General features: G+C 54.6%; 3 protein-coding genes across 17 annotated transcripts in view; 1 reads left to right on the top strand and 2 right to left on the bottom strand.

Annotated features, from left to right (window-relative positions):
* Nucleotides 1-7242, bottom strand: part of TTC21A (tetratricopeptide repeat domain 21A) — a 35429-nt gene extending 28187 nt beyond the window's left edge. For 5 of the 8 annotated variants that reach the window (XM_061395976.1, XM_061395975.1, XM_061395977.1 and 2 more), the window contains exons 1-5: nt 7096-7241; nt 5697-5826; nt 4810-4920; nt 3977-4143; nt 2211-2333 (exon numbers count right to left, since the gene is read on the bottom strand). In XM_061395976.1, coding sequence (XP_061251960.1) covers nt 2211-2333; nt 3977-4143; nt 4810-4920; nt 5697-5826; nt 7096-7122 — 558 coding nt within the window. In that variant the 5' untranslated portion in view covers nt 7123-7241. Of the gene's footprint in view, nt 1-2210; nt 2334-3976; nt 4144-4809; nt 4921-5696; nt 5827-7095 lie in introns of all 8 variants that reach the window. The other 3 variants (XM_061395980.1, XM_061395982.1, XM_061395983.1) reach the window with 3 other exon arrangements.
* GORASP1 (golgi reassembly stacking protein 1) lies at nt 5102-18703 on the top strand. Of its 8 annotated transcripts, none has more exons than XM_061395993.1 (9): nt 5102-5146; nt 11627-11707; nt 12360-12563; nt 14058-14144; nt 14279-14409; nt 14634-14826; nt 15654-15804; nt 16203-16355; nt 16586-18703. In XM_061395993.1, exons 1-9 carry the CDS (start codon nt 5117-5119, stop codon nt 16849-16851), a joined length of 1296 nt encoding a protein of 431 aa, XP_061251977.1. In that variant the 5' UTR covers nt 5102-5116; the 3' UTR covers nt 16852-18703. The 8 variants fall into 8 exon arrangements, with proteins under 8 accessions (XP_061251977.1, XP_061251973.1, XP_061251979.1 ...); XM_061395989.1 differs by lacking the exon at nt 5102-5146 and adding an exon at nt 7314-7486; XM_061395995.1 differs by lacking the exon at nt 5102-5146 and adding an exon at nt 7570-8186.
* The window catches only part of WDR48 (WD repeat domain 48), a 52681-nt gene continuing 50131 nt past the window's right edge, over nt 18643-21192 (bottom strand). The window contains exon 19 of the mRNA XM_061395984.1: nt 18643-20661. Within this exon, the coding sequence (XP_061251968.1) occupies nt 20566-20661 (96 nt within the window). The 3' untranslated portion in view covers nt 18643-20565. The remainder of the gene's footprint in view (nt 20662-21192) is intronic.

The raw sequence follows: 21192 nt of genomic DNA, 5'->3' as shown, positions 1-21192 counted from the left end.
TCCTTTTCCTATTTGGAACCAGTCTGGTGTTCCATGTCCAGTTCTAACTGTTGCTTCTTGACCTGCATACAAATTTCTCAAGAGGCAGATCAGGTGGTCTGGTACTCCCATCTCTTTCAGAATTTTCCACAGTTTATTGTGATCCACACAGTCAAAGGCTTTGGTATAGTCAATAAAGCAGAAATAGATGTTTTTCTGGAACTCTCTTGCTTTTCCCATGATCCAGCAGATGTTGGCAATTTGATCTCTGGTTCCTCTGCCTTTTCTAAAACCAGCTTGAACATCAGGAAGTTCACGGTTCACATATTGCTGAAGCCTGGCTTGGAGAATTTTGACCATTACTTTACAAGCATGTGAGATGAGTGCAATTGTGCGGTAGTTTGAGCATTTTTTGGCATTGCCATCATTTCCCATTCACTTTCCTAAAATTCACCACTGAAAACTGCTCACTGGGGCCGATGCAGCTACCGGGAGTCAGCAACAGTTTGCAGGTAACCCTCTTTCCACATATCAAATCTGTGGGACTTCTTCTCTGTCAAGGCTCACCAGCCTTGGGTCACGGTCTCTGCAGGCAGCCAGCCACTAGCTCTCCTGGGCAAGTCATGACACATGCCTGAGGGGCAGAGGGCAATGCTTCCCAAAGGCTTGAAATTGGACTCCAAAAGGCTGGCTTTGGCCTACAGTAACCTTCCATTAAAAGACTTACTAAAAACAAGAAGAGGAGTATTCTAAATAAAAATTTATGTATAAACGTGTTTGCTGCAGCTTTCTTTCTACATGTACAACTAAAAACAACCTTAATATACAAACAGTAGGAGGCAAAGTTGGCAAATTATATTAGGTCCACACAGTAGTGGCCTGACTTTACGTCAAAATGACACGTGCTTATGAAACCCTACATGAAGAGAGAGACCAAATGGTAAGATGCCCTGTGATAATAACCATATGAAATCCCCCTGTCTGCTGGCCTGTAGCAGGTGCTGTGTGTGACCCCCTTCAGTACCTGGGGGGGCAGTGGATGTTGATATCTCTTGGAGGAGCCTCCCTCCTGGGCTCCCCTGTGGCTTCAGGGAGCCCCCAGGTACCAGGTTGTCCCCATCCCCGAGGGGCAGCCTACAGCCAACATCTTGTCAGTGAGGGGCTCAGGGCAGGGCCACCCCAGCTCCACAGTTCTAAGCAGAGCTGGCTGAGGCCACCTCTAGGGCTGCTTCACACTCCAAGCTCTCCCTCCTACTTCTTTCACTTTTCCTACACATGTCCGACCCAAGGGCACAACCTGATAATCCTCCTCTGTGATAACTTCATGGCCTCTGCTGCCCAGCAAACCACTGAAGGCGCATCCTGAAACAACTCGCAGCAGAGAGATGAGGAGACATGGCCCTAAAATATTGTCGTGGGTTGTTCGGGGGTGGCAGGTCTAAAAGGATGCCATTTTGACTTTTTTAGACTTCTGGTTTTTCAATGAGCATGCATTCATTTCAGGTGGCACTAGTGGTTAAAAAAAAAAAAAAATCTGTCTGCCAATGCAGAAGACACCAGAGATGTGGTGGTTAAAAAAAAAAAAAAAATCTGTCTGCCAATGCAGAAGACACCAGAGATGTGGTTTGATCCTTGGGCTGGGAAGGTCCCCTGCAGGAGGGAACGGCAACCCACTTCAGTATTCTTGCCTGGGAAATTCCATGGAGAGAAGAGCCTGGTGGGCTACAGTCCATGGGGTTGCAAGAATCGGACACGACTGAGCATGTGTGCAAACATATTCGTTTTATAAGATCGGTATATACAATCAGAAGCAGGCAAGAGCATGATTTTTCTCTCATAGATTCATTCAGCGAGGCTCACATCAGAAAAAGGCAACAATTTAAGATCAGAAAATACAAAACACATACCTTCTTTCTCTTATGACCAAGTGAGTAAGTTTAAGAGGTGAGATGAGAAAGGAAAACGTAGAGATAAGGGACAGTGGGTGAAAACAAAAGGGATAGAGAGAAAAAAGCCCACCAGAGCCCAGGGAGCATAGGTCCTGAGGAGATCTTAGGCGGGAGACAGACAGACACTCAGACTGGGCGGAGTGCAGGAAGGCCTGGGGTGGGCCCAGGGCGGCTCTGTGGCCCTGCCCTCTCCGGGCCTCCGCTCTTCATCCACCAGATGGGGCCTAGAGACTGAGGCCCCTGGCTGGGGACACCCCTACCCCTCGCCTCCCCACTGCCTACCTTTCCCATCAGCCCCAGGATGTCTTTGGTGTCCTGAATGCCATGCTCCAGGTACTTGATGGACTTCTTCACCGTGTGGGGTTTGTCTGAGCTGAGGTCCACCCAGCCTCTGAGCACATAGCCCTGGCATAAGAACAAGGGCAAGATGAAGTCCTTGCTCCTGCATCGCCTCCATTCAACTGCCTCTCCTGCCCCACCTCCCCCTCTTTGTCCTTCCATTTTCCGAGGCCCTGCGGGGCACCACTGCTCCCAGATCCCAGGGCAGCCCTGCTCTCTCTCTCGGGCCTTCATACCTTGTTCCTTCACCTGGAAAGCCCTTCCCAGCATGCGCCCCCTAAACCAGGTCCCTTCACCTGGTTAACCACCATCAGTCTTTAAAACTCAGTGGAGGAGGCCCCTCCTGCAGGAGGCCTTCCTGCAGGCTGGGGTGAGGCTCTCGCTGTAACCCCCAGGGTTCTCTTGCTCCTTATGGAGCGGACCACCACCTGTCTTACACTGGGGTCAGGGTACCAGGGCAGGACCACTTCCGCTCCCTCCACTCCTTAGACCAGCATAAGGGCTTGGCCTGGATGGAAAGCTGGGAATGCCTCTGAGTGGGCGGGTGGCCACTCTGAGTTCATGGGCCTTGCCGGCTCCTCTCCAGCCTTTACCCAACCTTGCCCGGCAGGTGCAGCAGGCCAGGCCTGGGAGGCAAGATCAGAGGGGCTCCTGGAAGACCCTGTCCCAAAGCACCACTCATGGCCTAGAGCACGTTTCTCAATTCTTTTCCATTATTGTCCTTCTAGTGAGCCTTTTACCCCTGGAGAAGGAAATGGCTACCCTCTCCAGTATTTGTGCCTGGAGAATCCCATGGATAGAGGAGCCTGGCGGGCTACAGTCCTGGGGTCGCAAAGAGTCGGACACGACTGAGCAACTGAACAACAAGAAAGGAGCCTTTTTAGACGTTTCCCACCTAGTCCTTCGCTCCCCCTCCAAGAAAATTAAGTATCACATATACACTGATTTTACGTTCTGTGTGTATATTTGTGTTTTACATACAAGTAAAGAACCAATTCTCTCCTTCAAGAACCAATTTTTGCCCCCTTGAAAAGACCCTGATGCTGGGAAAGATTGAGGGCTGGAGGAGAAGGGGACGACAGAGGATGAGACAGTTGGATGGCATCACTGACTCAATGGACATGAGTTTGGGTAAACTCTGGGAGTTAGTGATGGACAGGGAGGCCTGGAGTGCTGCAGTTCATGGGGTTGCAAAGAGTCTGTGACTGAACTGATTGACTGACTGGGGGGCTGGGGGTGATACACGCCCTGCTGAGATGCACGGCCTGGACTGAGGCTTCCAATTCTCCAGTCCTTCGGCCATGAGACCACCACAGGTGAGATCTACTGTGTGAGCCACCAGAGACACCGAGCAGATCTCTGCACGAGGAAGTGCAGGCCCAGTGAAGCCAGCTCATCTCGTTTTTCAAAAGAACCAAGAAATCTGGGACTTTTAGGTAACAATTTTCTGATTTTGACATACCAGCAACTAATTCAAGATTTTAAAACTATATAGCACAGGCCATATAACACCTATCTGCAGATTGGACTCCATGGACAAAGTCCAGTTTGTAGTTGGCTAAACTCTGAGCCAGCATGGGCCTTGTTGGTGCCTGGGTGTGACCCTCCCCCAGCCCTAGTGCCCTCCACAGGAGTCATAGCCACTCTGCATGATGTGTTTGGATGCTGCTTTCTTTGGCTGTTGCCCCCACGATGCCAGGGGCCTGTACCTCTCTGGAGCTGCTGGAGATCTTCAACGTGCGGTCAATGTACTCCTTGGCCTTGTCGTGGCGGCCCATAAGCCAGAGGAAGAGGCCAGCATAGTACAGGGCAGTCCCACTGGCTGTCTTGCGGACTTCCTTCAGGCTGCTCTCAAGCTCCTGAATTGCTTCTCGGTCTGGGAATTCGTGAGAGGGGGAAGAGGACAAGTTAGGATGGGGAGGTCTGTCTGATCCTTTCCCTGGACACTCTGAGCCTCCCACAACACATGCAGCTGACCACACGACAGCCAGGGCCTGGGAACCAGCAACGCCGGGCCCTGTGATGCCACAGGAGCAGCCCAGCCCTGGACCTGGGTTTGCTGGTTGAGATGTATCTTTTCTCCTCTGTTCCCAGGAGTTTTCTGGGCAGACAGATCAAACCAAAATCTCCCACCTCAGGCCCACAGTCCATTCCAGATGGGGAAATAGTTTGTACGTAGTTTTGTGGAATCTCTCCCTGAGCCTAGAGAGGTGGAGATTTAGGGGTGGAAATTTTTTATTTTGGCTTGGTTTTTCTTGACAAGATCTTGGCAAAGGCAAGCAGGGTATCTCCCCAGTTCTCGGGATCTGAAAGGAGGACCCCTCCCACTATCAGGCGTTCTGCCTGTGGCTCCCACTCAACTGGGCCTGGGCATGGGGTCTTCTCTGTGGTCTCTGTGGGGACAGGACTGGCAGCCACTCCTCATAGCATCTGCGACCACGTGTGCATACACTTCCCACAGCCGCCCAAGAGGGGGCAGTGTCTGGAGCAGGGCTCTCTTTTCCCCACTGGGCCAGGCTTGGCTGAGCATGCCTGCACTCACCAATGGTTTCACAGCACTTGTGAGCATAAATGAGGGCCATGATGGAGCACAGGGACACATCTGGGTGATTCCGGATGCTCTCCAGGCTGCTGATGGCATCCTGGATGTGCTCTGTGAAGAGAGCCCACGTGGTTATTAAGCTCAGAGGGCAAGAGGCTCCATGGCAGACCCAGGGCTGACTCAAGGCTTGGTGTGATCTGACCCAAGGCTTGGACTAACTGGTCCACAGGTCCCTAATGGCCCAAGTTCCCTGAAGACTGAAGATTCCTGAAAGCGCTGCTGGCACCATGGTCCATGTGGCCAGGGGATGGAGGACTTGGAGCTGAGAGATGTTCCTGTGAGTACTTGCAAGGATACCCTGTATCGGTTCTGAAGAAGGACCTCTGGGCATTCCCAGCTGGCTATAAAATATAACCCCAGAGCCACTGATGATATTTATCCTTCCATGTCCACTGACATTGGCCATGGGCAGCCCAGGACCACCTTCTGAATGTCAGTGAATTGGTACTGCAGGGGCCCTACTCCTCTCTCTGCTTCTGTCCCACACATGACTGTGTCCATACCTACCATTTCCTTTTCCTGCATTACCTGAGGTTGGTTCAGTAATCAAGCCTGGGGTTGGTTCAATAATCCTGTGGTCATTTCTGCCCTCTCCCCAACTCATTTTATAGACAGGGAAACTGAGGTGCAGAACAGGGAGAATGAGCTCTAAGTTCTCGAAAGTCAACTAGATATAGATTACACAGATTTCTGTGAATTAACCTGGAAATCTAGCCACTCTGTGTAAGACTGTTTCCAGGGGAACATGACTAGGGTAGAAGCAGGCATCCAGGTGGAGCTGGTGCGTTAGTGCCTAAGGTCAGGAGGCAACACTGATGGGTCCTCACCTTCCCTGAGGACTCCATAGGCTTTAAAGAACTGCAGCACTGGGTCATTGTTGAATTTTTCCAGGCCCACAGCTGCGGCCTGCTGCACGTGGCGGAAGTACTTTTCTTTGCTGTAGTAAATGATCCCAGCCTGCAAGGAGGAAGGCAAAATCGCAATAGTCTTGAGTCCCTTTCTGCTTCTGTTCTGATCACCTCCCTCCCCTATTCCCTGCTCCTCCTCCAGTTCTGTAAAGAGAAGAGAAAGAATATCCTGGCCTCATCTTGTTCCTCCCCAGCCACAGAAACAGCTCCATACGGTTTTCTTAGGAAAGAGTTTGAAGATGGCTTGTTTTGGAATTAACCACAGACTCTGGTTCAAAAGTTGATGAGAAGTTCAACTCAAGGGAATAAGGCGGAAGAAGGAGGACCAGTAATAAGGATCACGAAAGCAATAGTTAGAATTGCAAGTTATTGTGGGCTAACCACCTGTGGTGAAGGGTATAAAAGGCTTTACGCTTATTGTCTTATGCATTATTCTCTCCATATTCCTCACAATTAAGGAAGCCAAAGCCCATGGAGGCTGTGGCTTGACAAACGTCATGCAATAAGAGAGGCTGAGATTTCAAAGTGAAGTCTCACTTCCCCTAAGGTTTGTGGGTGCTGGGGTTGGGGATAGATGTGGTTGGATTGTAAACAGCCTTGTGGGCCATATGAAAGAGCCCAGACATCATCCTGAGGGCAATAGGAAGCAGCTGGAATGGTTTTATGCATGGGGATAGCGGGGGTGGGGGGGGGGGAGAGTAGGGAAAGTGTTCAGATGTGTGTTTTTGCAAAAACCCCTCTGGCTCCTTTGTGTGTGTGTTGGAGTAGTTGCTATTGGTGGTGGTGGAGGTAGGGAGACTGCTGGTGAAGAGATGAGGTAGAGAAACCAGCTGGGAGGGGGACTGTTGCAGGTGCCCAGAGGGAACATGGTGGTGATACTGGGCTAGGAGATAAAATAAGGAGCTGATATTTTCTGCTGATAGACAGGAGCTAGAGATGCGTATGGGGAAGAGTAACGGCTGGGGGGTCAAACGGTGGTGCCATCCACTAGGGTGAAAGACACAGAAGAGGCCCAGGCGGTTGGAGCCGGGGTGGGGGTCGGATAATGGCAAGGTGACGGATTTTTATGCTTTGGTTTGGGGGAGCTCGGAGATAAGACTGGGTGGGGATGATGGCTAGGGGCTCAGGGTACTCGGAGAACACCAGACAGGATGTGCTCGCCACGGAAAGAGAGGCGAGAAGGCACCAAGACCGTCTGAAGAGGCCAGGGACAGCGAAAGCTGGGTAGCGGTCAGAGAGGTAACAGAGGAGCTGCAGGTCGCGAGGCTGACTGGGCCAGAGGAGGAGTCCCGGAGGGAGCAGTGCCCGGGTCACGCACCATAAGGGAGGAGTCATTGCTGCTCATCTCTGGACGTCCGCGGCTCTAGAGTCGGGGTCTCGTGGTGCCGCCCGGAGCGAGATTCCCAAGTCAGGGTCCTGGGTACGCCTCTCGCGGCCGGAACTCGGAGGCTCGCGCGTCCTTGGAAACGGAGCAGCTGGCTGCTCTCTAAGGGCGTCAGAGTTAGGGGTGGGCGTGGCCTAGCGCCCACGTGACAAGGCGCGGGTAGTCGAGAGCCGAGAGGGCGAGCCCGCGCTGGGGGCACCTGGTTAGGCCTCCCGGGTAGGCGTCGCGGTCCCGGGCACCGTCGCCCGAGCTGACTGTGGCCATGGGCCTGGGCGCCAGCGCCGAGCAGCCCGCGGGCGGCGCCGAGGGCTTCCACCTGCACGGGGTGAGTCGCCCCTGCGGCGCCGGAGGTCTTAGCGCGGCACCCGCTCCGACGCGCGGGAACGCCGGATCGCCGACCCGGGGGCGGCAGCCGCGGGGTCTCGGCGTTGGGTGGCCTCCCAGGGGAGGGTGGTACCCTTTCCCGGTTGGAGCCATCGCCGAGAGAAGTCGCCGTGGCACCCCTGGGTTCCCGGCCCGCCTGCGGCCGCGGTCGGCCCAGCGCCAGCCCCAAGTGCCAGCTCTGCAGGAAGCGGGAGCGTTTCCTTGTGGAGTCGGGCCTCTCTGGAATGGCACTTCTCCCAGGGGGAGAGTGAGCGCGCCAGGTTCAGTCAGGAGAATTTGTGCACTTGTATGAACACATTTATTGATCGCCTGCTGTGCACTGCGCTCCATGTTGGACCTGAGGAGAGAGCCCAGTCCCGGCCGTCTGCGCTGTTGGATCGAGGGGGTCGCCAACTGCCGGGGAGCCCACCGGCTTTCATCCCACGCTTCTCGGGGTCGAAGACCAGTGAGAACCAGACAAGGAAAGTGGGAGCGGGAGAGCAGAGAGAATGCGGCAGAGGGCTCGGGGATGGATTTGCTGCAGGGGGAAGGTCCCCAGGTGGAACACTGCGGAGAAGCGCCGTAGGGCGTCAGCAGAGAATGTGTCATCCGTGTTGCTACAAAGGTCTGGATGAGCATTCGCGAGGACAGTGGAGATGGGAGTGAGTTTCAGGCCCTGAAGGTGGGGAGAGGGGTCCGTAGCCAGATGGACATTTGGGGTGATTAGTACCTCGGAGAGGGCGGGGCTGTAACAGAGATGAGAGGGGCAGGTGGGTCTCTGTCTCCGGAGCACAGATGGGCCAGACTCCCTTTTCGCTTGTGCCCAGGTGGATGGCTGCAGAGATGGGCGTAGCTTGTCAGTTTGACGCCTTACTTTTGAGTGGTCTTTCCTATTGTCATAGGAGGCTGTGTTAACAACGAGGCGACGGAGGGTTGGGGAATGAGAGTGGGGACCAAAGAAGAGGTTTGCTAAAAGGAAAGGCAGGATGGCTCCAGGGCCCAGAGGTAACAGGATTTGTGCTTGCTGATAGGCTTTCCCTAGTGGACACCATGATGTGGTACCAAGCGGAAAAAGTGGCCAGTGAAATGCATGCAGCCAGAAGGGTCTTCCAACAGGTTTGATGGAAAGCAAAGTAAGGCTATTGACAGGGGGTGAGGGTGGATGGTAAGACTGAGGACAAGAAGGGCCTGTTGGAGAGGGACAGAGTGGAAAGTTTGAGGAACTGGGTCTTCACTTAACAAAACATTTATTTTTTTCATTTCATACGTGCAGCTTTATTTTTTAATTGAAGTATAGTTGATGTACAATTTTGTATATGCATACAATACAGATACACAATTTTAAAAGGCTGTGCTCCATTTGTAGTTATTATATAAAAATGTTTGCTATGTGCCCTGTGTTGTACGGTATAGCCTTATAGCCAAAAACAGTGACTTTGAGCACATACATTATGACATGTAGATTTCCGGGTTCTGGAGATAAAGCAGTGAACAGAAGAGACATTGTCCCTTTTCTTATGGAGCTTACATTTGGGTGCCAGCCGGGAGAGAAGGGAGCAGACTAGAAATTGAAATGTGTGGTAGGTGGTGACCGTTGCTAGAGAGAAAAATAAAGCAGGGTAAGGGGTCCAGAGTGATGAGTGGGTGCTGTTTTAGATAGAAGGGTCAGGAAAGGTCTCTGATCAAGTCACATTTCAGCCGACACTCAGAAATAAGGAGTGGACAGTAGGCTAGGTGAAGTTTATCTGGTCACTCTTGCAATTAACTACCCCTACATAGCTTTTTAATCTGCTTGATCGTTTTCTTTCATTCTTCAAATCATTGGTCTTTAATAGTTCCATGATAAATTTTTTCCTGTTTTATATATATATGTATATATCTGTATACTCACACATAGATACATGGGAGAAGAGTGTTCAGGGTGGAGGGAGATGCCGAGGTAGGATTATGCTTACTGGGCTTCAGCAGTAAGGAGCTGGGACTGGTGTGCTTGAATGGCCAGGCCCTTGTGAGGGAAAGGGTGAGGCCACATTGTGTGGGGCCTGGTGTGTTGTTGTCCTGGGCATTTAGGATTTAATGCTGAGGTATGGTACCATCAGGAGGTTTTAAGTAGAAGTGTAATGTTGCCTCCTTAATAGTAAAAAGAAAACCAAACAAAGAACAAGTGGGCTGCTTTCTCTAACTGTTGGCCTTCCCACACATGCAGAGCGTGGTGGAGAAGTCACTGCCCTGCGCAAGCTGTTACAGGGCAGTGGGCAGGAACAAGCTCTGGGTCGGATTTCCTGGGTCAAGCTGCTGTTGAATAACTGAGGGCTTTTCCTTCCCTGTCAGTTGGGGTTAGTGAGGCGGTTAAATGACAGGGGAAGCAGGTCGTGCACTCGCCTGGCACCCAGCCAGTCCTCAGAAGAAGCTGCCGTGTGCGGTTAATTGCTTGAGGTGCCCTGATGGGAGTTGGGGCGCGGGTTAGGAAAGCGGCACACGCGTAGGGCTGTGGGGTTGGGGGTGTCAGGAACCCCCAGGAGAAAGCCAGACAGAGGGGGTGCTTGCTGCAGGACTGGGGGTGCGGCGGGCAGCATCCCAGATGCTTTCTGCTGTGGAGCCACAGTGGGCGATGACAAGGCCCAGGGCAGAGGCAGGAGAGTACCACCAGAGCATGGGCAAGGCCACAGGAGCGAGGAGGTGGAGGCACAGGGTGGGCTGGGAGAGAGCCTGCGCCTGCGCACTGGGGGCCTGAGCCTCAGGGCCTCATTGATAACGGAGAATGGCTGACATTGGGTGGAGGAGGGTACAGGGCGACCAGCCTGCTCTGGAGCCAGGGCCTTACCCAGGGGAGGTGGGGTGGAGTGGCCAACAGCAGGGAGGAGCAGCTCCCCACCCGCTCTCCCAGATGAACTGTCCTCCCCTGAAAAGCTACCTCTTTCCAGACTTTCCCCAGAAGGGATAGTGAAGCAGGCTCCCAGGAGCAGCCCTCTGGGCGAGGCCAACTAGGGTGGAGTTGGGTTTCTGGGCTCATCTCAGTGGAAGCCATGGCAGCTTCTAGAAGTGGCAAGGAGAGGCTCTGTTGGTACTGCTGTGAGGAGGGAGCCCTAATCCCAGGGGGAAACTGGCCTGGATCCACAGCCTCAGCGGTGAGGGTTCCTTCAGTCCGGGGACTCTGTGATTGGAGGGCCTGGGGAGTGGCAGAAGCCACGGGTCCTTCCCCTCAAGCAGGCATCCAGAACCTGAGGCCACCTGAGCCCGGGGCTTGGGGGCCTGGTTGACACTGGGCTTCAAGTGCTCACAGCCAAAGGCTGGAGGGCGTGGGGCCCACCTGCGGTCCAGAACTGGGGATAAAGGCTGCATTGTCTGAGCGAGGCGCTGTGAATGGGGCCTTTGAGATGGATTTCCACCAGAGCAGCAAGCCTGGCTGTTGTGTTTTTGGAGACAGCAGGGAGTCTGGGAGTGCAAGGCTGCACAGGAGCAGCCTTGGGCTGGGACTTGCTGCTGGAGGAGCTGGCCCACGTGGGGAGGCTGGATGGCAAAGGGAACTGTGTGCTGCTCTCCAGGCTTGCTGGCTCAGGCTCATGCCCGACCCCGGGGTCCATTCTCCTCCGCCAGCCCTCCTCAACCTTGCCTGGATCTGTCACCACAGGGTCAGGGGCCCTCTGGGATCTGGCCACAGGCTGTCTTCCCCACTCCTGTCTTTCTGGGCACAACCCCGGGTCACTCCTTTCCTGTCCACATCTGACCCTTTCTGGTAAACCTTCCTGGCTCTCCAGCAGCCCCAGCGCAGGCCTCTGGGGCAGCGTCTGAGTCACCCAGACGCAGGCTCCCCGTGGCCTCCTGCCCTGGGCTCTTTCTGTGAGGCTGTCTGGAAGCGTAGTCTGTGGATCACGATCTGGAAAGAGTCGTTTTCTGAAAGAGGGAAACATAAGCCCAGGAAAGCAGCGAGAGAGGATGGCGTGAGCCTTGGCTGTGCCCATGTGTGGCCCGCCCGGCCCAGTTCACGCTGGGGTCCGTGTCCTCTCTGGGGCGGGGAGTGGGGCAGTTTCTAGAACTGAGGGCTGGGGGTTTCCGGGAGAGCCCTGGGGTCAGCGCAGTGACTGCAGCCTCTGCTGCACAGGTGCAGGAGAACTCCCCCGCCCAGCAGGCAGGCCTGGAGCCCTACTTTGATTTCATCATCACCATTGGGCACTCAAGACTGGTGAGGCCCCCCTCCTGCCTCTGGGGTGGGTGGGTGGGTGGGTGTGGGTGTGTGTGTGTGTGACTGGTGTGTGTGTGTGTGTGAGACTGGTGAGGCCTCCCCCCCGCCTCTGCCGTGTGTGTGTCTGCGTGTGTGTATATGTTTGTGTTCTGCTGTCCCATGGGAACCCCAGCCCTGCCTGCCTTTTCTGCTGGAGGGAGACCAAACCCCATCTCCCTCTCTTCCAGGGCAACAGTGAGCCTGATGGGGGCCCTGCCTGGAGTTTAGCCCTTGGGCCCTCCGGGGTGGGTCAGAGGCAGGGGGACTCCTGGCACTGTCCACAAAGCCTCCAGGCCTGCCGAGAGGGCTGAGGGCTCTGGAAGGGGCCTTTCAGGGTGGGCCGTGCGGCAGTGCTCTGGACTCAGGGGGCTCTTTGCTTACTTTGTGGTGTTTTCTGGGGGCCCCAAGGGAGGAAGGTTTAGCAGGGCTTAGGGATGCTTAGGGTCCAGTGGCTGCAGGCCCAGCCCTGATCTGTGGACCCAGCCCTGCACCAGGTCTCTCGGGGGCAGCTGGCCACCAAGGCCCTCACCCTATATCAGACCCAGACTTGTCTGGGGGTTCTGGCTGGGCGTTTTGAGGGGGGCTCCAGGAGTCAGCCCTGCTGCCCTTGCAGAACAAGGAGAATGACACGCTCAAGGCCCTGCTGAAGGCCAACGTGGAGAAGCCAGTGAAGCTGGAGGTGTTCAACATGAAGACCATGAAAGTGCGTGAGGTGGAGGTGGTTCCCAGCAACATGTGGGGCGGCCAGGGCCTGCTGGGTGCCAGCGTCCGCTTCTGCAGCTTCCGCCGGGCCAGCGAGCATGTGTGGCATGTGCTGGTGAGTGGGGCGTGGCGGTGGGATCACTGGGGCGGACGGGGATGGGTGTGTGGGGAGGCCTCCTAGGAAAGGCCGGCAGCCACTGGGCCTGTCCGGGGATTCTGAGGGCAGGGTGTGGTCTCCTTGTTCCAGGGTCCCAGAGAGGGCAACTCCTCGTCACCTGAACAGGGCCCTCTGACTTTGGGTAATTTCTTACACTCCAGACCTTGGTTTCTTCTTTGGAAAGATGGGGCCGCCATCTGCTGGAAGGGTCGTTGTGCTGCCAGAATGCTGCTGTTACTGCTTTGCATTGTTTAGTTGCTAAGTCGTGTCTGATTCTGCAACCCCGTGGACTGTAGCCCACCAGACTCCTCTGTCCATGGGAGTCTCCAGGCAAGAACACTGGAGTGAGCTGCCATGCCCTTCTCCAGGGGATCTTCCCGACCCAGGGATTGAACCTGTATCTCCTGCATTGGCAGGCAGATTCTTTACCACTGTGCCACCTGGGAAATCCTGCTGCTGCTTTAGTCCTTATCTAAAAAGAGTGTTTTTTTCTGGTATACTCTAGGGTATTACCAGTATCATGTTTTTTTGGGCAGGTCCCCTGAGAGCCCCTTCGGGCACTCGACTGGTGCCTGGGGTCTGAACCTTAATGAGTCTCCGTGACTGAGCTGTCACAGCTGTTGCTGTTAGTGTTCGTTCCTAGACATACATGCACACATGTGTGACATGCAGTCACTGATTGTGCCCCGGTTCTTGAATGCACAGTCCTGCAGCTTGATGGGCGGGAGGAGCCCTGAGCTGGAAATGGGCTGATTTGGTTTCTAGTTGCTTCTGTTGCTCACTGACTCCTTGGGGGAGTCTGCTCAACCTTTTCAGCTGGCCTTACTCTATCCATGAGTGCAGTGCAGGGGTGATGATGCAAATCCTTCCACGTTTCTTGGGAGACTGGGATCGGGGAATGGAGCTTCCCAAGGGAGAAGGCAATCCTGGCACCTACTTATCACCACCCTCGCCTTTAACTTCCCCCCTGTCCCAAGGTCTTCAGCCCTATGCCTGCAGCAGTAACAGCAATAAAGTGAGGTATTTACTGTGGGACAAGGTGTGGTTTTCATTCTGTACATGTATTATTATTTTTTTTTGGTCTTCTCAGCAACCTTTTGCCTAAGTACTATATATCCTACTTTTAACTGTGGGGAAACTGGGGCAGAGGAGTAAAGTGTCTGTCTTCAGTGCCCCAGCTCGCAGCGGGGGGAGGCTGGACTTGGATCGGGTGGTCAGATGCGGGAGCTGTAAGGTGAGCCGTGACACAGTGCTGCCCTCTGCTGGGCAGACTGTGGACTGGGGGAGGCAGGGGAACAGGGGCTGGGTGGGGCTGGGCGAGTCTGGGTTTGAGGTCTTGGCCTGGGGATGGAGGACAGGTATACTACTCACCCCCTGAAGACACAGCTCTCCACCCGCTGCCCCCCAGTAGCAAGGCTGACAGTTGGATAATTCGTGATTCTTTTTCCGCAGGATGTGGAACCCTCTTCACCTGCTGCCCTCGCAGGCCTGCGCCCCTACACAGACTACGTTGTGGGCTCGGACCAGATCCTCCAGGAGGTGAGGAAGGGCAGCCTTCCCTCCCCACTCCCCCGGCCCCTTGGATGGGGTGCTGTCCATGAGAAGTATCTTGTCTTGTGAGGCTTCCCATCCCAGAGTGGGAACAGGGCTTAGGTGCTATGTGTCTGTTGTAGTCCGAGGACTTCTTCTCGCTCATCGAGTCCCACGAGGGGAAGGCCTTGAAGCTGATGGTTTACAATTCTGAGTCTGACTCCTGCCGGGAGGTGACTGTCACCCCCAATGCAGCCTGGGGTGGAGAGGGCAGGTACTTCCTGGGATTGGAGGGCTGTGGGGTGGGGCTCTGTGGGGCGCCTGGCCAGTGGGTGTGGACCTTGAGTCCCACGGTGGGGGTGGAGGGCTGGGCCCTGGGCCCAGGGGTCCTGAGGCTGATGTTGGTCTAGGAGACCCTCTCATTGCTGGTGGGTGGGGGTGGCAGGGGTAGGAAGGGCTGTGGGACAAGCCCAGGAGGGTGTTTCTGGCCTTTGACAGCCTGGGCTGTGGTATTGGTTACGGGTATCTGCACCGGATCCCAACCCAGCCCCCCAGCCACCACAAGAAGCCGCCTGGTGGCCCGCCGCCCGGTGCCCCACCGCCTGGTGCTCCACCGCCTGGACCCGGCCCCCAGGACTCTCCTGCCCCTTTTGGCCTGGAGACAGGCTCCAAACAGGGTGACTATGTGGAGGTACGTGGGGAGCACTGGCCAGCTGGGGCAAGAGGGGAGTTTCATGTGGGCAGAGGGGCCTGCAGCTGGGAAAGGAGGAGACGGGGGCTGTCCTCACCGGGAGCCTATCTGTGGAGCCCTTGGGAAGCCCCCCGGCTTGTGGGACCCAGGCGGAGCAGATGGGGCCAGTCCCGGGACCGTGCAACCTGCTTTGATTTCCCTGCCCCTTGGGTCTGCAGGTGAGGGGAGTGCGAGGCACTGGTTGTCATTTTCATTTCACGATTGGGACACTGAGGCTCAGGGGTGGGCAGAGCCTTGTCTTGTGACTCCCTGAGTCTGTCGCAAAGTTAGGCCAGGGACTGTGTGTCTGGCCCAAGTGCCTCTGGGCATCAGGCTGGTGCCTGGGGTCTGCATGCGGGCACTCGGGAACTACTCTCCAGGCATGCACTATGCCAGGGGGTCACAGACAGGGCTGCTCAGCAGAGTGGGAAGGGGACCCCAAGTCCATGTTGGCACCTCATGGGAGGCCAGCTGGGCCTCTCTTGCCTGGCTACACATCTGTAGAGGAAGCAGTAGATCCCCAAGGCTGCTTGCTCCTGTGAGCTGAGTGGTGCTCCCAGGGTAGGTGTGGGGTAGGGGTTAGGTTGGACTAACCCTGTCGTGCGGAGAAGGCAATGGCACCCCACTCCAGTACTCTTGCCTGGAGAATCCCAGGGAGCCTGATGGGCTGCCGTCTATGGGGTCACACAGAGTCAGACATGACTGAAGCGACTTAGCAGCAGCAGCAGCAGCAGCAGCCCTGTCCTGACAGGGCCCTCTGATTCCTCTTTTTCCCTGGCTCCCCTTAGGCCTTGCTGCAGGCACCTGACTCCTCCACAGAGGAACAGCCCCCTGGGCCTGAAAGTCTTACCCAGGGCGCTCAAGACCTTGGAGACCCACCCCGTTCCATGGAGATTCCTCTGCAGCCTCCACCTCCACTTCAGCGAGTCATGGACCCAGGTACCGAGCAGGCCGAGAGCAAGCTGAGGGCTGGGCGTTGGCAGCTATCTCGTACCTGCCAGGCTAGTCGCAGATGATGTGATCAGCGTGCAGATGGGGAGGCTGCCGTCCAGAGGCGAGAGGGGGCCTGCTCAAGGCCACACAGTACACTGGGCACAGGGCAGGGTCCGGGCCCTCTGCCGCTGGGCTATTCCTGTGATCACCCACCCCAGGCCCCTTTCTTTCCTCAGAAACCGGCTGTGGGAGCCTCTGGGGCTGGCTGGGAGCTTCACAAACAGCTGAGGTTTCAGTCTCAGGCCAGGCCAGATGCCCCAGAAACTGGGCACAGTGAGCCTGAGGCGCTGGCCTTCCAGCGGTCAGGGTTCTGTGCCGACAGAGAATCGTGTGCCTCCCCGCAGGCTTCCTGGACGTGTCTGGCCTCTCCCTCCTGGACAGTAGCAACACCAGCGTCTGGCCTGGCCTGCCCTCTTCCACAGAGCTGACCCCCCCTGTGGCCTCAGCCTCAGGGCTGGAGGATGTCTGCTCCAGCAGCGGTTCTCACGAGCGTGGTGGTGAGGGGCTGGCCCCTCTGGGGGGGGACCCTGGGTTGTGGCAAAGGTGGCCCTGATAGCCGGGTTAGAGGCTGGCCTGTGGGGGAGGGCAGCCACATCAAGGCGCTCATACACTGGTGCTCTCATCCCATCAACACAGGGGGCAGGAGCTGGGGGTCAGTGGGGTGACTGCCCAGGCCACACTGGCCCAGGTTTTGTGGGCCTCCTCAGCTCCACCCTGTGTGTTTCAGGTGAGGCCACCTGGTCTGGGTCCGAGTTTGAGGTCTCCTTCCCAGACAGCCCCGGCGCCCAGGCCCAGCCAGACCACCTGCCTCAGCTGACCCTTCCCGACAGCCTCACTTCTGCCGCCTCACCCGAAGACGGGCTGTCTGCTGAGCTGCTCGAAGCCCAGGCGGAGGAGGAGCCAGCAAGCCCAGAGAGCCCAGACTGCGGGATGGAGGCTGGGGGGTCTCCTGGCCAGGCCCGGCTCTCCACTCCTGACCACTCTGGGCTGTGAACCAGGCCTTCTGACGGCGTCTCACGAGGCCTGGAAGTGGGGGGCAGCTCAGGCCACACTGTGTGGGGTGGCCTGTGTTAGTGCTTCCTGGGCTGAGGCCCTGAGTGCTGCGCAGTGTCTTCTGCCGACGGGGGGGCTTTTGTGTCCACTCAGACCCTACTGGTCTCCAAGAGAAAAACCTACCAGCAGTCATTCTGCCTGGTGGTCCTGGCTTTGGGGAATTGGGCACTTGTCTAAGAATCTCAAACAAGTACTTTTGGCGTAGCAGGGGGCTGGGAACAGCACCAGATTAAGTAAGTTTTCCAGAAGCTGGGGTAGGAGAGGATTCTTTGCTGCTTGGGTCGGGCATGGAGCTTCCATTGGTAGAGGCCATGGGCCTTGGGGATGGGCATCTTTGGGCCATGTGCCCATTGCATGTTCCTGCTCCAGTCACTGTGGCTACACGGCAGGTAGCAGAGTACAGGAACCAGCAGGTGTGAAGATGGGGTGAGGGAGGAAGGGGTTGCTGTGGAGTGTTTGTCTAATCGTTCCGTAGCGCTTGCCTTGATTCTTTCCATTACAGCCAGCCTATCTGTAATGGAGGGCACCCCCAAGCCCTGGGACCCCTGCCGCCCCATTTGCCGTCTCACCCTGTGCTAGTGTGCACAGTTGGCTCAGGCTGACCACAAACTCCAGTGAACCTGGCCCCTTCTCCTGAGGGAAGGTTGGAAATCCTGGGCCCTTCAGCAGAGACTCACCTGTGCTTGGGCCGTGATGCTGCTGCTTCCCCAGCATCTATATCCCACGGACCTAGCGTCCCCAGCTGGGAAACCTGTCAGCTCCCAAACTTTTACAATTATCTCTTTTAAATATACAAGTCATCTAGCCACCCTAGTGGTGAATAATAGTTAACAAATTTAAGTTCACCATCCTAAGCAGGCTCTCAGAGCCCGTCCTCCCGCCTGGAGTACTTTACACACAGCTCCCACCCCACGCAGGGATGAGGCGCCTGGACAAGAGTGAGTCAGGGCCCGCTGGTATTTCCCACAGTACGGGAGAGGGCTGTTCCCCTCTCCCCCAGTGCCTCAGGAGGCTGAGACTGGGTTGTGCGTCTTGCTCTGCCTAGGTCCCACAGCAAGAGGAGGGCTCCGTGCAGCGGTGATCCTTATCACCTGAAGTCCTCTCTTTGGCCAGAGTCCCTCACCTTCCCACAGCCCTTGCTGATTACCATGAAAGCTGCCTCCGCCCTGGCCTTCTAGCCTCAGCCCAGTCAAAAGTCCCACCTTTACCATTTGATTTGGTGTGTGCCCTTAGAGGGAATTCAGAGCTCCGTTAGGCTCATAGAGGGGCCCAGACCAAAGATATGGAGGGAGGGGCCCCATATCAGCAAACACCTCAAGTTTCCTGCACTGTGACTGCATTTAAGAAGCAAAGTTTTGTCAGGTCTACCAGAGCAGCTGATAAGCCTGCAGAATAGGGAGGCATTGTGTCCAGAGCCAGTGCCAGAACCTGGTTCCTGGGTTGTCTGGGAGCCCAGTGTCTGCCTGCAGGAATCCAGGAAGTAGAATCACGCCAGGCCTGTTCTGAAGCCAGTTTCCCTTCACTAACCTGGCGGCCTGACCCAGGGTCACCCTCACCCAAGGGACCTGGTTCTTCCTGCCCTCACGTTAACACACCCCCCTCCCTAAACTGGGGGATAAAACGGATATCAATGCTAATTATTTCCAGGGTAAACACAAAACCAGAAGTTTCTCTAACCTGCTATAAAGGAAAATGACAAGTGGAAATAAATGTGTACCATACACTTTGAAATATTTTAACTAAAGCCTTTATTCTATACAACTGTGAAATACAGATTTTTACCCTTTTGGCATTGCAGACTGTCAGATCTTCTGGAAACTATTACGGGTTTGACTGGAACAATAAAAAAACACAACCATGCTGGGGCAGGGGCGTCAGATCTAAGATGGGAAGGGAGCACAGCCGCCCCTCAAGACTCAGCACATGGGGCAGCATGCCCCAGCGAGACCTATTCCTTCAGCCCAAGGGCCCTTCGTGCAAACAAAGCTGAGGGCTGGGAAATTAGTTTTGTTTTTTTTTTTTTAGCCATTAATTCACAACTATTGCTAAAAAATGTGCACCGAAAGTGCACCGTTGTATTCAACAGATAGAAAGGATTTTTTTTTTAAAAAAGCCGTTGCTCTCTGCATAAGGGAGACAGACTCGTTGGAAATGTGGCGTGTCTTTGCTCACTTCTTCGAAGTGCTGGAGGCAATGACCGCTCCACTTTCCAAAGGAGGCTGACCAGCAGTGAGTGAACCCTGTCTCTACAGTTGTGCGGATCAGAGTATCTCAAATGGTTAGGTCTGGACCCAGGCCCATCAGCTGCCTCCAGCTGAACCTGTGCAGATGTAGAAAAGAAAAAACCTTCCCCACCCCCTCCACAGTCCCTGCTATTACGGGGACGGGCCACACACAAGCTGGGGAGGCAACTGGACTGGAATAAACTGCCCTCTGAAGGCACTTGTGCTTCTGGCTTCACACAGGAGGCTTGTCTTATGTAGTTTTATGGGGGTGGACCATTGTTCTATTCCGAGTACAAATGACCTTGGGGAGGATCCAAAGTATGTTTTTTTCTGCCAAAAGTTAAAGTGTTTATCCCCAATAAGTTATATTCTGTACAAGATCGAAATGATTCTATGAAAGCTTTAGATTGTTAGAAAGAACAGTGAAAAGAAATCTGGATACAGGTACAACAACACAAACCTGCATATAAAACTGGAAAAAACAAAACATGTATACTTCCAGGACATGAATATCAAATTAACTCATTACGATACCCTTTTACTCTGACACCAGAAATATTAGGTAGCATTGAAATGAAGTTAGGATCTCATTATGGTCTTAAGTTTTGATGGTGTCATGCTGCTCACCCGGAGCAAGACCCTGTGGTGTCACCTGGTCTTGCCCATAAAGAAAACACAGTGGAGGAAGGCGTGAGAGAGCTGCGCCTCCTTGCGGCCGCCGCGCAGTCCAGGCGTCCCAGCTGGGCATGGGCTGGGCGCAGTCTAGGCTGGCAGTCCAAGCGCTGTGACCCAGCACCTGGGGTTTCGACAGATCTGCCTACAACAACACATCTGAGATGCAGTATTAAAAACAAGCCCAACAGTAATCATTTATTATGAAATGGGCTGGCTCTTGAATTGTGCAACAGCCAATTCCTATTAAAAATAACTGTCTTAAATGGTGAAAACAACTTGTTTGTTTTTTTAATGACAAACTTGGAAAAAGCCTTCATAGGTACTGCGTAGATGGAATGTACTCTTAGAAAAGCTCCCGAGTGTGTGGGATTGGAGTTGGAACACAGTGACAGACGTGGCCCTACCATGTGTCTCTGACAAGTGCTAACAGATCAAGATAAGGTCCTTGGAAACAAAAGGAGGAAGCAAAATCTGTGCTGGCCTCTCTTCAGTCCTCAGTACATCTCGCAACACAGCCTGCTTGGGGCTCTTCTGCTCTGGCACTCTGCCTCCCCTGGGACAGCTTAATCTACACATGGAGACTGGTTTCTATATTACATCTTGATTAGTCACTTCAATGGAAAGATAATCTCGGTCCATACCAAATCAGTCGTTAGAAGTCTTGTTCCCATTGGGGCTCTGGGCTTCCTAGGACTACTCTTGGGGCCATAGAGGAAGGTCAGTAAATGAATACCCAGGAGTGCTGGCCTGCCCTTCACGTGGACTTCTGACGGTAATGGAGGGTGAGGTCACCACCACTCTTCCATATGAAGTGTTTCACTGTTCGAAGGTCCATATTTGGATCCAAAACCTGAATAACAAAAAGTAAATAAAAAAGGTATCCAGTATCTCAGGCCGTTATTGCTAATGCTGAACTCTCCTTGCCCATGCTTGGTGGCCTGTTCTTGCTGCATGCAGGCATGAATCTGGGCACGGGAGATGTGCAACTCATGTGGCTAGGGGAGACACGACACGTTCAGCTGTTCTGAAGAAATGCCTCGAGTGAATCCTCATTTACAGCATTTCCACAGATGCTCCACTCACCTCCTCTTCAGATCTTAAACTAACACAGCAGATGCTGCTCTGCACATCAAGATGAGCGTGTGGCTTTCTTTTCAGAAAAAAAAATCCACCAGCACATCCACATCTGTCTGTGTGTGCATTTCAATCTCCTTGTCCCTTTCCTGAAAACTGCCCCCAGGGTAAATGGAAGCTTTAGGGTGGGTTAATCAAGCCCTCCAGAAAGGGCCTCACAAATAGGTGGGAGACCCGGCGCTCCTTACAGTCTCTCTAAAAACAGAAGCCCTGCCCCGACCCCTGCAAGGCAACAGATCTGGAAACC

Source organism: Bos javanicus, chromosome 22 (assembly GCF_032452875.1).
Source record: "Bos javanicus breed banteng chromosome 22, ARS-OSU_banteng_1.0, whole genome shotgun sequence".
In the NCBI taxonomy this organism is placed as follows: domain Eukaryota; kingdom Metazoa; phylum Chordata; class Mammalia; order Artiodactyla; family Bovidae; genus Bos; species Bos javanicus.
This window is presented reverse-complemented; position numbering and strand designations above follow the sequence as displayed.